The sequence below is a fragment of the Caretta caretta genome, chromosome 6 (assembly GCF_965140235.1).
Source record: "Caretta caretta isolate rCarCar2 chromosome 6, rCarCar1.hap1, whole genome shotgun sequence".
NCBI lineage: Eukaryota > Metazoa > Chordata > Testudines > Cheloniidae > Caretta > Caretta caretta.
The window spans coordinates 74,682,809-74,699,851 of record NC_134211.1 but is presented as its reverse complement, the minus strand read 5'-3'; the positions used below and the strand labels follow the sequence as shown (position 1 = coordinate 74,699,851).

The window sequence follows — 17,043 nt, the reverse complement described above, 5'->3', positions numbered from 1 at the left end:
CAGGCTCTAGGGGCCATGATGATACCCATCCCTCACCCCAAAGGCCTTTCTTATCTCAATATCCAGAATACTCCACAAATATAAGGACACTTCCATATTCACTCTACCAAATTACCACTCTCCCTCAAATTTCCCATTTCACATGGAGTTTTGTAGGATTCTATTAGAATTAATGCACTAATTTCACATTTAATGCCATTACATGCAAAAAAACTATAGAACCACATAAATTGGCTGCGAAAAACTCTGTCACATCATGTACTCCCCTCTCCACTGCAGGACTGAGATCTACTCTTTGTCCAGTTAAGATTTAAGTAATCTTGGGCTTCTGCCATTTCCTTGGGTACTAATCAAGAAATAGATGCATTATACAAGGCTAATGTCCTTTTTATTTGCTTCGCATCATGGATATGTTACCTCTCTCCACAAGTCTTCCTACTCAGCTCCCTCTGTTGTGGTTGTGCTTTGCCATGTAAATCCTGGAATCACTGACCAGCTGGGCCTGTGTAGGTGCAGAATTGTACTTAATGCATTTATGTAATGGTACAAGGCCTCAACTACTCCAACCTTCCATCAGTTGTTGACCTAAATTATGCACTTGTTTTACCTTATTGTCTGTGCAAATCAGTGTACGCTAGTGTCAGCCCCCCATTACCAGTAGTGGAAGTTGTCTGTGCCTGCCTGGGGCTGGGAGCAGGGCCGTGGCCAGGAGTGGGGCTGGAGAGGAACTAAGGGCAGAGCAGGGCCTTCCTCCCATGTGGTGGTTGTCCTGGGCCCTGCCATGCCCCCCGCCCCCCATGTTCCTCCATGCCCTCCGTAGGGGTTTGTGCCCCACAATTTTGGGAGCACTGGTGTACAGAGTAACTGAGCTATGATTAGCTTTTTACAACTACCCATTATTTTTGAAGAACCATTTGAAAGTTCATGGAGTAAAACTCCTTTATGTAAATGGTGCAATGTAACCAACAAGCAGACTTTTATTAAAAAGTTACCACTTACATGAAGAGGGCTAACTGTGGCCATCTTACTCTACAACTAAGCATAAAACCCGGTTTTATGAAACATTAGGGGTTAGATCCCCAAAGGGACTTGGGTGTTGCAGTGCTGAGTATCACAGTGCCTAACTTTTAGGCACCTAGAAAAAATCACAGGGACAACACTGATCCAGCAAGCCTGAATTAGGTGCCTAGGTTCCCTATGCAATGAATAGGGAGAGAGGTGCCTCAGAATGCAATCCACAAAAGCCAGCATGTCAGGAGACTCTCTGCCTAACCCGGCCACTAGGAGATGCTGATAGCAAGGGTGTATGCAAACCCCGCACCTCTCTCAAAGACAGGTGTGTAAATTCAGGCTGTAGGGATGTGACTGTGTCTGCTCACCGATCTGGGAATGGGAACCAGCTGCCTGAGCTGCTCTGTGAGGGAATGAGTTAGGTGCCTACCTTGATTTGCACAAAGTGGCCAGAGAAGGAGGAGGAGGTGGTGCTAATGCCTCATAACTTTCAGCCCAGTGGTTAAAGCACTTCCCTGGGCAAGGGGGAGACCCAATTTCAATTCCCCCCCACCCCCGTCTCTGCCAGAGTTAGGGAGAAGGTTTGAATAGGGATCTCCCACCTCTTAGGCAAGGGCATTAACCACTTAGCTGTGGGATATTCTGATGTCTCCTGTTTAATGGAAGAGTGATTGGTGCTGGGGGACTGGACTTGGGCTCTCCTACTTCCCCAGTAGGTGCCCTAACCACTGGACTGCAGAGTCTCTCTCTCTGCCTGAACGACTGTTCCACTGTAGATATTATACTTAAACAGTCATTGAGGCAGAAAGAGTGAGCATGATACTGACTCTGTATGTAGTCTGTATACTGACTCTGTATGTAGGTGTTAGGACATCTAGCTAGAAGGTAGCAGAACCCTCTTCAAATTCTTTCTCCCCTGCTGGCAGAAAGAAGAATTGCACCTGGGTCTCACATCCCAGGTGAGTGCTCTAATGGCTGGGGTAAAGGTTATAGGGTGTATGGTTTCCCCTTGATTTTAAGGGGACTTGAGCCAGTAAGTAGCCTATGAGCATGCCGACTGGACTGGACCACACACATGACTTAGTCCACTGAATGCCTATCTTCCCCTTGTTTGTGAATTACTCTGGGGCTTAAGCAAGACATTCTTCTGTTTTAATGTCTAGTTTATCTCTACTAAATGTGTGTTCAGTTTGACTATTGGAAAATATCTCTTCTGCAAAAGGCATAAATTCACATTCACTGTGGCAAATATTGTTACTGTGTTAGTGAGACCCATTTCCCACCAGTTACTTTGTCATCATCTGTAATTTCTTTTAACATTCATCCTGGAGTTACTCTGACCCTGACAGTTGTGAGTTTACTTCTTTAACCAAGCAGAATGTGTTAATAACTTGGAAAAGTTCTTCATTATACCCTAGCATAAGTAAACTAGCGAGGCAACCACTGATGTTGAAAGTGGTAGAGCAGGATTTTGAAAACATCCTGTTGAAAATCTCATGGCCCTAATGTAAAGCATAAGAAACTACCCAGCTGAAGCAGATCCCTGGAAGGGATAAGTGCATTGATCAAAGTATATCTTAAAAAACAAAACACCAGAAGTGTGGAGCACAGCTGCTGAGGCTAGTTCTCTTTGGAGATGTTCTTTGCTCTGGGTGAACAATTAGGTGCTCTTATTCGTCAGGTAAGGATGGTGTTGTACATTGTAAACTCACTTTTTAAATAGTTACTATTCTTCAAGCATACAAATAAATGATGAACGTCTTCATTTAGCCAAACCTTCCTTTGAATTTTATCACTCAATCTTGCTACTTTAATCAGACCTGAAGAAGAGCGCTGAGTTGCTTGAAAATTTGTCTATTTCACAAACAGAAGTTGATTCGATTAAAAAAATATTACCTCACTTGCTTTCTCTTTCTAATATCTTGGGACCAACATGGCTACAACAACACTGCAACTATACTTTAATCAGATGCAATTGTGTCCTCCATGATAGGTGACTCTACAAATTTGCTCAGCCGAGGCACCGGCTTCTACAGCACTCACATCAACAGTCACTTTGTATGGTTGTCCCGTACCGAGTTACACGCAGGAAATCAATTCTGAACAACTGTTAGTCAAAAAACCTAATTGGGAATGTGGGAAAAGTCCAATTTAAATAATTGTTCACTCTTTCTGTAGATAAGTTATCCCATAAACACCTTCCAGGCTACTTTTGCCATCTGCTTTCCCATTACAGTTAGATCTGTTTAGAGAGGAGTTTTTTAGGGTGTCTCTTACCCTGGCTTCTTCCACCTACATGGCCTGGCTGTTTTCCCTTGAGGCACTCTGGGTTGCTGATTACCTAACCTATTTAGCAGCAGCATGGTCTTTCCGTTCAAAACCACTTGAATAGCGGTTGAACATGGCTTGCCGAATCGTCCAGGAGATTTATGGGTGTCCCTTTCAGTCTCAGAGAGAGCAAAAAGCTGCCCTTTAACACCCTCCACCCCGTCTAGTTTGTTCAGATTTTCACCTACTGGTTTGTGTTATGTTTGCACTGTGCAGTCCCTGTGTGTGAAAGCACAGCATGGGGGGTTGGGGGGGGCTGTATGTAGGAACTATAGGCACACTTCACCGTGTTGGGTAGGTAACTGTGGGAGGTCAGCTTTTGTGTGTCTGGGGCGTGTGTGACCCACACGCGGTGTTGTGTATAGAGGGTGCTGGGTGCCTAGGCGGCCCTGTGTGCGGAGAGGGGGCCCGGCCACGCCTCGTCGCTGCGCGGCAGCTGCTCGCTGCAATGGATGCTGCTGACATGACTACCTTCCCCCCGCACCTGCCGCAGGGGCAAAGCAAGGCGGGGGAAGAGGGCTGGGACTGCGCATGAATGGTCACAGCACAGGCCGCCGCCTCCTTCTGCTCGGCGCTTCAGTCAGCCGGTGCCACCCCACATCTGCCCAGCGAGAGCTCGCCTTCCCCAGCGCAGCGCCGGGCGGTGAGTGCCGCGCGTCTGGCCCGTGCCTCAGCCGGGGCGGGGGGGAGGGGCAGGTGTTTTATACCCCGATGCCGCTCAGCCCTGCGGAGGGGGTTCGCTCTGCGTACAGGGAGTACTCCGCGAGGGTGGGGGGCTTTCGGGGCCGGAGAGGAGGGGCACAGGGCTGTGTGTGCGTGACACGGCCACACACACAGGAGGAAGGCAGATTTATTACCGCTTATCTATCTAGTAGCCTGAAAGGATCCATTTTTCTTTCCAGTGCCCCAGCTTGCTGCTAGTGAGTGGGGTGAAGATCTCCTGGAGATCAAGTGACAGAGCAGGGATGTGGGGCATTCTGGAGCCACACACAGGGAGCAGGATCTCTCTCTCTCTCTCTCTCTCTCTCCAGCTTTTTTAGGTGGGATTTTTTTTGCCATTACCTCAGGGCTCAAGGTCACTTTACTGTACATTATTATATTAAGGAAAAATACCATAAAGGGAGAAACCGATCTTTAAGTCTCTGGCTTGGAAAAGCAGGGCAAGTGAATAATATAGACTTTCATTAGCATAACCAAAATACGCGAATAAATCCATTTTCCTATGACAGCAGCTGACCAAAAAGGACAAACAGGTTGTTTAAAATGTAGCCTTATAAAGAGAATGACAGGTGGTCATGACTGGATTCTGTGCCTGTCTCATGCAGGCAGAGCGGCCATTTGGTGAAACGTAGTCTAGTGGAATAAATGAAGCCTGTTTGTTCTAGATGGGGAGAAATGAGAGAGAGGGAGCGTGTGTGATGGGTTGTCAATCTGCGATGGAGATCAAAATGTTATGCAACCCCTTTTAAAAAAAACCAAACAAACCTGAGAGTATTTTATTTCTTAGAGCAAGTGGAAGAGTAAAGTTTGAAAAGCACAGCACAAAACAGAGCAATTCCTAGTATTCCCACTGTAGCTTTATGACATACTTTAAAATACTAAATTAAAACAGGGGAGAAGGAAGAACCATGCATTATAACTATATCTAGCTAACTTTTAACCCTTCAGTTTTCCAAAGTGAATCAGTGGGTCTGTTTTGTTTTATCATGGCAGAAAGGTAATTAATAAATGCTATGAATCAATGCTGTGCAAAAATTAACAGTTTACTGACTCCCAAAATTTTCTCCCCCAAAATTTCTCCTCCCTGTTTGAAAAATTCTTTTAGCTGATAATGGCAGCTTACCTGACAAGTTCTTTTGAGATATGCATTCAATATTTTACTCACTTTATCATTTATCATCTATTTAATGTATTTTATTTTCACAGGTTAAAAATGGCCACCAGAATGACAACTACGTTGCTTTATAACATCGTATTTTTGCTAGCATTTGGATTGGCGTTGGCTTCTAGTCACAGTCCTAGGACCCCAGATAGAGTTTCTGAAGCAGATATTCAAAGACTACTTCATGGGGTTATGGAACAATTGGGCATTGCCAGACCCCGAGTAGAATATCCAGCACACCAGGCTATGAATCTAGTGGGTCCACAGAGCATTGAAGGTAGTTATTTCCTACGTTGCATTATATTATGTTTCTTTTCATTCTCTTGTAGCCCTTAGGCTGTGGACAGTTGTTTTATGTGTATGCAAAAGTTCCTGGTAGACTTGCAAAAGTCATATACTGTGCAGTTCTCCAGTCTGGGCCTTTATTGTTCCTTCATTTAAATCCCTAAATCTAGCCTCCGTTTTGTAATTACTCTCTCTTTTAAGGCTAACTGTGGTGCTAATCTATAGATTGCATTGACAAGAGGAGAATGTGGAGGTTTGTGTGCACCTGCTTTGGACACCAAGTAATGTTGTCTTGGTGATTTCTCCCTGCAATGGCTGAAAAAGGGAGTTTCTCGCAAGATCCTGCCCCAATGTGAGTGTCTGTCATGCTACGTGTAACCACTAAACATGCATAGTTCCCCACAATTTACTGATCCTATTTAACCGATTGGCTGTATATTTGTTACTCTGTTTTTGTGTGAAGCAAATTCATTCTGTAGGACCGAATTGTGGTGCTCTCTACACGGGCACGTATGGCCCAAAACAGCTTAAAACTTTCTGCAGTGACATGCAAGATAACAAAATACCCTATGCAGGTGGACTTTTCCTGTGTCCCATGGAGTTCTGTGCAGCTCACCCTAGAAAGTTGGGCTGTGGGCATGAAGAGTGGGTTTCCATACAGTGTGAAGCTAGTGAACCAAAACCCTGTGTAGTGCGGAGCAGCAGGCCACACCCACCATTCTCCTCCATATCCTGAGGTAGTGGCCAAAACCTATTGCATGGGCACCCGGGCTGGCTGGGGCTGAGGATCCTGACCTGCAGCTCCACAGTGTTTGTCATGAAGAGCAGAACTTGGCCTTTGTTCGTTTTCAAAGGGTTTGGCCTACATTTCTGAGCTGATTCAGGTGAGAAGTTTCATTTGAATCATAATTTTCTTTAACTGTGCAAACTGTCTGAAACAGCCAGCTCAAGGATTTGTTTTATAATAAGCAAAATATTTTAAGGAATTTAAAATACAATAGTATTGTAAAATTTATGAAGATTTGTGCTGTAACGTATTGGTTTTTATATTAGGGTTCATAATTAATGGTCAAATATATATAACATAGAATAGCCCAAATTAATAAAGACACATTAGTATGTGGTTTGATGAGCCAGTGGAAAAATAAAGCTTTGATTGTGGCAACAAAATGTGCTCTCACTCAAGTTAGGCCAAAAGTAAGTTGCTATATAGCTTGATGGTATTTTTTGCCAAAAATGCAGAACATAACTATTTTTTCCATGATGACTCTCCTTGTCACCCCTACTTAAAGGAATCCCCTAGCCAAACAGATGACGTATGGCTGGATGGATAGGGGCTGAGTAGAAGAAATTTAATTGTGCACTTGTAACAGTCCCTTGTAGACCTCTCATTTGTATCTCTGCTAATGAAATTGTCACGGCAACTTGTAGTTTTCCAAACCACTTAAATAATTTGTAACAGGGAATGATGGGGGAAAATTGGTACTGTCATTTTTTTTGCTTCTTTAGGATATATTCAGAGCAACTGAAAGGTGTGGAGGTGAGCTGTTTGCTGTTTTATGTTTTGTTTTGTTTGTGTATTTTGTTGTTGTTTTTTCCCCCTACTTGTATTTTGCTAAAATTTGAGGAAAAACAAATCTCTCCTCTACTTGGACAACCAGAGGACTGGAATATCTTAGCCCTTAATTACAGGGATGATGAAATTTGTATTTTTAACAAGGATATTTTTCTTCTCAACTGTTTGCCACCACCTTTGAATTAAAAAGGTATTAACAAAAACAACTAGTTTAAAACTGATTGACTGACTAAAAACCCCTTCTCCCAGTTGTTCAGATTTCACTTCATTTACTGGTGATGTTAAATAGTTCTCTAGTCATCCAGGAAGACTTCAGGTGGAAATACGGTAGACAAATCTTGAATTTCTAATGTGCGTATGAATTCTTTCAAGATTTTGTTTCTTCTTTATAAATCAGAAAGAGTAAAATAAAAAAAGTTACAAACCCACTGTCTTTCTTTTCCACATCCCATTTAAAATTCCTTATAGGTCAGCTAGGCAGCTTGGTTTTGCAGCACAGTTAGTAGAACTTAGTATTTCATATTGACTTTAAAATTCCAAGCTTATAGAATCATAGAAGATTAGGGTTGGAAGAGACCTCAGGAGGTCATCTAGGCCAACCCCCTGCTCAAAGCGGGACCAATCCCCAACTAAATATCCCCGCCAGGGCTTTGTCAAGCCGGGCCTTAAAAACCTCTAAGGATGGAGATTCCACCACTTCCCTAGGTAACGCATTCCAGTGCTTCACCACCCTCCTAGTGAAAAAGTTTTTCCTAATATCCAACCTAAACCTCCCCCACTGCAATTTGAGACCTTTACTCCTTGTTCTGTCATCTACTACCACTGAGAACAGTCTAGATCCATCCTCTTTGAAACCCCGTTTCAGGTAGTTGAAAGCAGCTATCAAATCCCCCCTCATTCTTCTCTTCTGCAGACTATACAATCCCAGTTTCCCCAGCCTCTCCTCATAAGTCATGTGTTCCAGTCCTCTAATCATTTTTGTTGCCCTCTGCTGGACTCTCTCCAATTTGTCCACATCCTTTCTGTAGTGGGGGGCCCAAAACTGGACACAATACTCCAGGTGTAGCCTCACCAATGTTGAATAGAGGGGAATAATCACTTCCTGATCTGCTGGCAATTCTCCTACTAATCAGCCCAATATGCCATTGGCCTTTTTGGCAACAAGGGCACACTGTTGACTCATATCCAGCTTCTTGTCCTCTGTAATCCCCAGTTCCTTTTCTGTAGAACTGCTGCTTATCCAGTTGGTCTCCAGCCTGTAACAGTGAATGGGATTCTTCCATCCTAAGTGCAGGACTCTGTGCTTGTCTTTGTTGAACCTCATTGGATTTCTTTTGGCCCAATCCTCCAATTTGTCTAGGTCACTCTGGACCCTATCCCTATCCTCCAGCATATCTACCTCTCCCCGCAGCTTAGTGTCATCCACGCACTTGCTGAGGATGCAATCCATCCCATCATCCAGATCATTAATGAAAATGTTGAACCAAACTGTCCGCAGGACCAACCCCTGGGGCACTCCTCTTGATACCGGCTGCCAACTAGACATCGAGCCGTTGATCACTACCCATTGAGCCCGACGATCTAGCCAGCTTTCTATCCACCTTATAGTCCATTCATGCAATCCATACTCTTTTTAACTTGCTGGCAAGAATACTTTCGGAGACCGTATCAAAAGCTTTGCTAAAGTCAAGATATATCACATCCACCACTTTCCCCATATCCACAGAGCCAGTTATCTCATCATAGAAAGCAATCAGGTTGGTCAGGCATGACTTGCCCTGGGTGAATCCATGTTGACTGTTCCTGATCACCTTCCTCTCCTCCAAATGCTTCCTTGAGGACCGGTTCCATAATTTTTCCAGGGACTGAGGTGAGGCTGTAGTTCCCCAGATTCTCCTCCTTCCCTTTTTAAAAGATGGGTATTATATTTGCCTTTTTCCAATCGTCTGGGACTTCCCCCGATCGCCATGAGTTTTCATAGATAATGGCCAATGGCTCTGCAATCACATCAGCCAACTCCCTCAGCACTTTTGGATGCATAGATTCGGTTCCATGGACTTGTGCATGTCCACCTTTTCTAAATAGTCCTTAACCTGTTCTTTCATCACTGAGGGTTGCTCACCTCCTCCCCATACTGTGCTGCCCAGTGCAACAGTCTGGGAGCTGACCTTGTCTGTGAAAACTGAGGAGAAAAAACTTACTATATTGATGATGTGATATACTTAGTTCTTTCTAGTGTTGAAATGGTCACATTACTCCTAGAATGCCACCTGCCAGCCATACTAGGGGATAGCATCAGCTTTAGAGAAATATATATGCTATCCATGTGAAAAGTTGCACCTTTGACCATTTCTCTTGCAGTCTGCCAGCTAATCCATCATTGTCAATTTATTTCTGACATTCCAAACTTCTGAGTAACTTCAGTTAGTCAGCCAGTTGACATTTTGCAGACAAAGCAAAATGGGAAATGTATTCCAAGCAGGAAGCCGGTCTCATAGTGTGAAATGAGGCCATAAGGCACTCAAACTACAACTCCCATGATCACCATGGCACCTTAGCCAGATGTGGTTTAATGTCGAATCGACTGAAAACAAAACATTTTGACATATCCGAATTGAAATTTTCCAGATCTTTTAATTCCACAATTTTTTTTGATATTTTGACTGTTTGTCCCATTTTGGGATGAAAACAAATGTTGAAATACCAGAATTTCCTCCAGGACAGAAATTCCAATCTTCTCTCAGTTCTATATAGGATCTTAGTTTGTTTTCAAACTATTAAGGCATCCTTAATTTAAAAAAAAAATTGCTATGACTTGCCTGGTCAATCAATGGCTTTTGACTGAGCTATGGGGGAAATTACAGTATGTAGGTGAATTTTTAGAATACATAGTGCAATATCTGAAAGAGCTCACCTATGAGTTGCCAGTTACTATTGCTGCACAGTCATAACCAACAGCAATCTAAATAATAAAAAAAAACCCACCTGTAGATAAATGGGGGAGAGGCACCTGACTAGAAAGAGGAAAAATTTAATATTAAAGGGTCAAGACTTGTAACAAAACAAAACAAATGAACAAAAAAGCCAACCAACCAACCACAAAAATAAGTAGAAATGTTTTTTGATATTGTTCTAAGTGTGGTGAAGGAGGAGCTGAGACACGTCCTGGGAAAGGAAATTCCTACTCTTAGGGATCACCACAGCAAAGTAGCAATCTGTTACTTGCTAACCTTTTGCACCAATGTAGCTACACTGCTTTAAAAAAGCAATTTAATTGGCCACTTTAGAGGCAGGATTGTAGTGGCTGTTTTATAGTAAACAAGTGTTAGCAAACTGCTGAGTGTTTATTTTGATAATCTTTTAAATCCAAATAAGGGCTTTGATAACCCTTTTAACATAACAAAAATGTTATTGTTAAGAAAGGCTGTGAAGTTCATAAAGCAAGATGATAAAAGGAAAAAATACTGGAAGATTATGCAGTCCCCTGCAACAGAGCCCTCCTTTTAGTCCCTGCTTTTTCTGCTATTTCTTAGCCAGCAGCTTGATGGTTGTGCTTAAGGAACTGAGGAAGTCAGCACAGACTTAGGCTATGGCTACACTACAGAGCCTACAGCAGGACAACTAGTGCAGACGCTCTAAGCCGACGGGAGAGAGCTCTGTCATTGACATTACTCCAGCTTGCCTGCCAACACCACCGGCTCTTAGGTCCATACTGGTTCTTAGGACAGTGTAACTTATGTCACTTGGAGGTGGGGATGGGGGCTAATTCACATCCCTGAGCAATGTAAGTTATAGCCTAAATGTGGAAGAAAAGGGGGACAAGTGCATTAGAATCTCCCTGAAAAAACTTGTCACTTCGGTGGAGGGAATATTTTTTTTTAAGTATTTTTTAAGTTAAAAGATTCAGAGCTAATTTGACAATAGATAACTGCAGTTACTGTGCTGCTCATGTAAAAGTCCACATACACCAAAAGCAACTCTCTTTTAAAATAGACATATGAGAACATATGTATCAGCATGTCAAGTCTTTCCTTACTACCTAGAAAATGTGGTTTGGTACATATTAGCATAATAGAATATATATTCCCAGAATTGCAAAGTAAATCCCTTTCTTGATTTAAATCATTACATACATTTTTATATTTGTATCTTATTTGTTTTGCTATGTGAATCTCTAAAGGCCTTGTGTTATCTCCAGTAAAAAACACCTAATTAATCAGTTAAAATAGGTTCGGCTAAGAGTGCAAAAAATGTTGGGCAGGGAGTTCAGTAGAGCAGGAACATTATCATGGACTAGTAGCTGAAACCCTGTGCTGTTACACATGGGTGACAAGTGATCCAAGTAATCCACCATCTGTGCAGTCTCTCTCACACAACCAATGAAATTGCTGCATGCAAATTAGGCATAGATAAACGGTGGTGATTGGTTGAATTACTTCTGGTTTCACAGTAGTTTAGGACTCTTGGCATGGCATAGTTAAATGCCTTACTATAACTGTACACTGCACCGGTGAAATATTCATAAAATCAAAATGGCTGAGAACTTATAAATTGGATGGCAATGTAGTATATTTATGAGGAGCAGACTGTTATATGAACTCTTTATTATGAATAGGAACTATTTACAGAATAGGATAACAAACTGTCTACTCCTGTCTGTGTTTGCAGCCTACGACTGCCCTGACCTGGGCTTCTTTGTTTCTGGTCCCAACAGGGAGCGTGTCACAGGAAACCCTAAAGACTGCATGAAAAGTGTGCAAGAAGTGCAGCATCTCAACACTTCCCAGAGAACTTATTCAACAGTACATCCTCTCTTTTTTAGATCCCTTTCTAAATTGCTGATTGAACTAAAACAGTATTAATTTAAACTAACAAACTATAACAAATACAATAACTAATTTAACAAACCTTCAGGTTGCTTTAACACAACCTTAACATATATTGATCAGTCTCTTAGGGCACTTCAGCAACCTTTCTGATCTGCTGTAGTACAAACCCTCTTTAGGGAAGTCCTTGTCTGTAGTAAACAGTTCAGACTCATTGTCAATAACAGGGTCAGTTTGTGAATTGTTTTCAACTTGTACGTCTTCTCTTACTTCACTTATCTTGGCCAAGTTGTCAGGTGTCTTGAGCAGATGTTTACAATTCCTTTATAAGATTTTGCTTTCATCTGTGGTCAGAGTTTGAGCAAGGTGGTTCCTCTTTGATCACTGTAGCTTTGCGTGGCCAGTGCCCATCTTGACAAAGTCTCACTCGTTTTGTTTTTTTTTAACTGTGAAAGAGGTCTTTCTCCTTTATTGTAATATTTTGTCTGTTTTTACTGTCCCAGTCTTTTCGTCACTATCACAGACTCCTTAGTTATCCTTTGTTTTTGTCCCATATCGGGTATTTGAGTATTTATACATATGTTGCAGATTAGTGAAGCAGGTGACTTTTCACAGTTCAGCAGGTGTAGCTATATAGTTGAGTAGTGCTAAATATGGATCTTCACTTGCATTCATAGCTTTTTTTTTTTTGAGCAAGTTCTTTTCTATATATACTCCACATTCAGCTAATCCATTGGTTTGAGGAATCTGGGACTAGATGTCTCATAATGAAAGTTGTACATTTTAGCTAAGTCCAGGAAATCCCTATTCTTGGACTGTGGAACATTGTCAGTTATTACTGTTCTTGGAATTCCGTGACATGCAAATACAGATTTTATGTGCCTGACAGCTGTTGCTTCTGTGGCATCTTCAGGTATGACTACTTCTGGGAAATTGATAAACTAGTCCATTACAAGCAGGTGATTATATCTTCCCAGGTGGAACACGTCATTTCTGACTTCGTCCCATGGAGTTGCAAGTTGTTAATGTGGTATCATTGGTTCTTTCTGCTGGGAATCTCTGTACTTCTGATATGTTCTCCTCCAGCTCAACATTTCTTTAAAGTCACTATTCATCTGTGGCTAGAATATAACTTTTCTAGCTCTCCTTTCTGGTTTGGCCATTCCCATGTTCTCTTTGTGCATTCATTCTAATATTTTCCTGCTCATCACTGTGGGAACCATGATCTGTCCCTTCAAAAGCAATCCTGAGATCTCTGAAAGCTCATTTTTATAGTGGGAATGGGCAGATGGGAAGTGTTGATTCCCTCCCCCCGACCCCTTTACTTATAGCTTGTATCACTGTTTGCAGCATTTCATCTTTAGCTGTTTCTGTCTCCAGTTCATCCCTTATGCTTGGAGATACAGCACATAACCCTTTTATCATGTTCATTTGTATGTTTACTGCTTGTTCAAGTTTATCAGGCTGTGCATTGTGAGATGGAACATATGGTTTTGAGTCTGTATATGCCATTATTAAGTGACTTCCAGGTTGGAACTCCAGGGTCACATTATACATTCGTGTTTTATGTACCCTGGATTGTATTTCTCCAGGTCTTTTTTGTGTGTGTGTGAGTCAGTAGTTGGTGATCAGTTTCTGCTTTGAAGCTACAACAATAGAGAAAGTCTTGAAATCTTGTATATCCACATATGAGACCTAATATCTTTTTTTCTTTTCAATTTGTGTGTACTTCATCTTTATGGCTTCTCATATCCTAGATGCATACAAAACTGGCAACCAGTCAGTTCCATGACACGGAAATAGTACTGCTCCCAGCCCTCCCTTTGAGGCATCTGTAGAAAGTTTGATGTCTTTCAGTGGGTTAAAATATTGCACCACTGGAGCTGATGTCATAATGTGCTTTGAATTAATGAACTCTCTTTCATGATCTGGCATTCATGCCCATTCGGCGATGATGTGGAGGAGATGTCTTTGGTGAACTGTGCAAGCTGCATACTTAGGTATGAACTTGCTGACATAATTCAACATGCCATGCCTTTGAATTCCCTTTTTATCTTCAGGTCTCAATATGTTCAGAATTCCCTGAATCTTTATCAGGCAAGATTCCTTTTGAGGTCAGTCACTCTCCCAAGTATTTTTTCTCCTTATTTAAAATTGTTATTTGGCCTTATTCAGTTTAAGATTATTAGCCCTCCCAATTTCCATTACTCTCCTCAGTCATTTCTGATGCTCAATGGCAGTGTTGCCCCCAAATTATTATGTCATCACTGTACACTTTCACTCCTGATAGATCCTCTAGCATCTGGCTCATTGTACAGTGAAATACTTCTGGAGCCAAAACTATTACTGCTTCCTAAGACTGCCTTTCATAGTTGCCAAATGGTGTATTTAAAGTGCAGCTCTTGGAACTCCAGTGTTAAAGGGGATCTGCCAGAATCCTGCTGATGCATCTAATTTGCTGAACATTTTGGCTCGGGCCATCTCAGACAATAGTTCGTTTCTTGTGGGCGAGTGAAAGTGTTATCTTTTTATGGTGTTGTTTGACCTCTTAGGGTCCATTCAGAGCTGTAGACCACCCTCCTTTCCACTCTATGATTACTTAGAAGTGAACCCTAATCTGTTGGTTCTTCTATTCACCGAATGGTACCTTTCTCTCTTCTTTTGCAGCTCTTCTTCTAGACTCTTTCTTAAGACTTGTGGAATTTTTCATGTAGCACATCCCACAGGTTCTAAATTGTCTCTTAACTGTATCTTATTTGTTATGGGGAGGCACCTTTTCCTGATAATCCATTTTCATATATTAATGCTTTAATTCTATTAATACTTTCATACCTAGTTCTGTGTTGTCATTCTGTCTATCTGTAACATATATTCTCTGAGACCAAGGAACTCACACCTGTGTAGGCCAAAGACTGGTTGCTTGCCTCTGTGTACCAGCACAAACTCTCATGTTTTATCATTTCCCCTTTCTATCAATGTGCACTGCCCCAACTCTGGAATTGTTCCTCCATTATAGACTTTCACATACTCTTTCAATGTACCCACTTTTATGTACTTTTTACGTATCCCCTTTTCAGTTTCTCTTATTACATTTACTTGTGCCCAGTGTCTATTTTGTATGCCATGTAAGTGCCATTTGTGCACATTTTAATTAGCCAATCTTTTGAGTTTTCAGCCTCCTCCATTACTGAGCTTAGGAACAGTTCTTCCTTTTCACTTCAGGAATTTTTTTCTGTACTTAATACAGACACCCTTCTGCTTTTTCTGTACACGTTAGCATAATAGTTGGGTTTATTAAAGTTTCTATATATTTGCCTGAATGCTGGTTGCCACATTGCTGGCATTTTTTCCTGCTTTTCTACATTTCTGTCTCTGGCCAATTTAATTTCTGTGTATTTCTCCCCTGCTGGTTTAGCCGTAGTACTCACAGTCGTATGCAGGGCCAGCTTTAGGGGCAGGTGGGCTGGGCAGCAGCCCATGGCGGCCTACTCAAGATGGTGCTTGGCACAGAGTTTGGTACCTGAGTCCCACCTGACTGCCGAGAGTCAGCTGGGCTTACGGAGGCAGCCAGGCGAGCAGCAGCATCTGGAGAGGACAGAGGGGCCCAAACTGCAGGGGGGCAGTTGGACAACCAGCCAAGTGACTCCGCTGGAGCAGGGGTTCCCCTCCTTCACCTTGCTCCACTGCTGTGTGCAGCCACCGCTGCTTCTGTCCCCATCTCCTCCGGAGCCACTCCTGGCTAAGCCGCTTGGGACTTAGAGCATCTGTCTGCTGTGCAGAGTGGGCGGAGGGGGGGAGGACAGGCAGATGTTAGGGTGTGTCCCTCCCCCCACCCATGTACCTGGTCTCCACTGCCCTGGGGTGGTGGGGAAATGGGGAGCCTCTCTGTGCTGCTGCCTTTCTGGGTCCAGAGTGGGAGCTGCTGTGGCTGCTGAAGTCTGAACAAGCCTTCAGGCTCCTGATCCTGAATGATTTCTGAAAGAGACAGCGTACTGACGCACACACTGTCTCTCACACACACTTCCCCAACACGCACTGTCTTTCATACGCTCCCCAACACACACTCTGTCTCTCACATACACACACACACACACACACACTTTCCAGAGGCGGATTAAGGTTTCCTGGGGCCCTGGGCCAGAGCAAGTGAGGGGCCCCTCCACATACCATCCGCCTGCGATCCTGCCCCCATTCCGCTCCCCTCTGCCTGTGGTCCTCCCCATTCTGCGGCCCCACAACCCATTTTCTACTTTCTCCTCCCACACTGTGGCCCCAAGACCAGAGAAGCTCTATCCCCCCCGCCATAGTCCCAGGCTGCAGTGGGGAGCGAGAGATCCCCCAGCCTTGAGGCCATGACAGGTAGCGAGAGCTCCTCCAGTCCCAGGGCCCCAGGTGCTGGGGCTTCCTCCACAGCCCCCAGAGCTTCTGTGGGGGACCAGGGTCAGGGTGCTGGGCCTTCTCCCGCCCCACCTGGTGCTGCTGCCGGGGATCGGGGTCAGGGTGCCACTGACTCATACATGCACGCTCTCTCACACTCTTCCCCAACATACCTTTTCTCACATGCACACAGTATACACACACTGTCATACACTCCTCCTAACAGACACACACTCACACTCCCCAACACACACTGTCTCTCACAGACATGCACTTTCACTCACTCACACACTCCCCTAACACACACACAGTCTCCCCAACATACACAATCTTTCTCACACACACACTTGTATTATTATTGTTGATGTTACTTCCTGGTACTTCCTTTCAAAATGTGCAATGTACATATATTCTCTGTAATTTTATTCTTTCAAAGTTCGTTAAGGATTACAGTACTGTTATTTTAGTTTTTTGACTGACCTGTGCATTTCATAATTTTGTTTCTCTCTTATGCTTAAATTTAATTATTTGAGTAGTGAATTCTAAAATGCCTAACCTGTCCTGGCTGGAGTAATTATCATTATTACTTTTATTACCATATTGTGCTTTGTCATTCATTATTTAAAATGGTACAATAAACGAATAGTATCTTTCTAGAATGTAAATTTAGCTTGTACAAAACCCTAGCAGTGCCAGTTTAAAAACAATTAGCTAAACACATAACTTTAGACACTGGGCAGATGAAAGTTGCCTATTTT

The 17,043-nt window shown here is 42.9% G+C and overlaps 1 protein-coding gene across 2 annotated transcripts in view; it reads left to right on the top strand.

Annotated features, from left to right (window-relative positions):
• LOC125639184 (neuroendocrine protein 7B2) overlaps positions 1-17,043 on the top strand; it is an 85,355-nt gene that overhangs the window by 36,861 nt on the left and 31,451 nt on the right. Inside the window, exons 1-3 of one of the 2 annotated variants that reach the window (XM_048855826.2) lie at positions 3,759-3,982; positions 4,242-4,379; positions 5,266-5,498. In XM_048855826.2, the coding sequence (XP_048711783.1) occupies positions 5,273-5,498 (226 nt within the window). In that variant the 5' untranslated portion in view covers positions 3,759-3,982; positions 4,242-4,379; positions 5,266-5,272. Of the gene's footprint in view, positions 3,983-4,241; positions 4,380-5,265; positions 5,499-17,043 lie in introns of those variants that run through there. The other variant, XM_048855825.2, reaches the window with a different exon arrangement.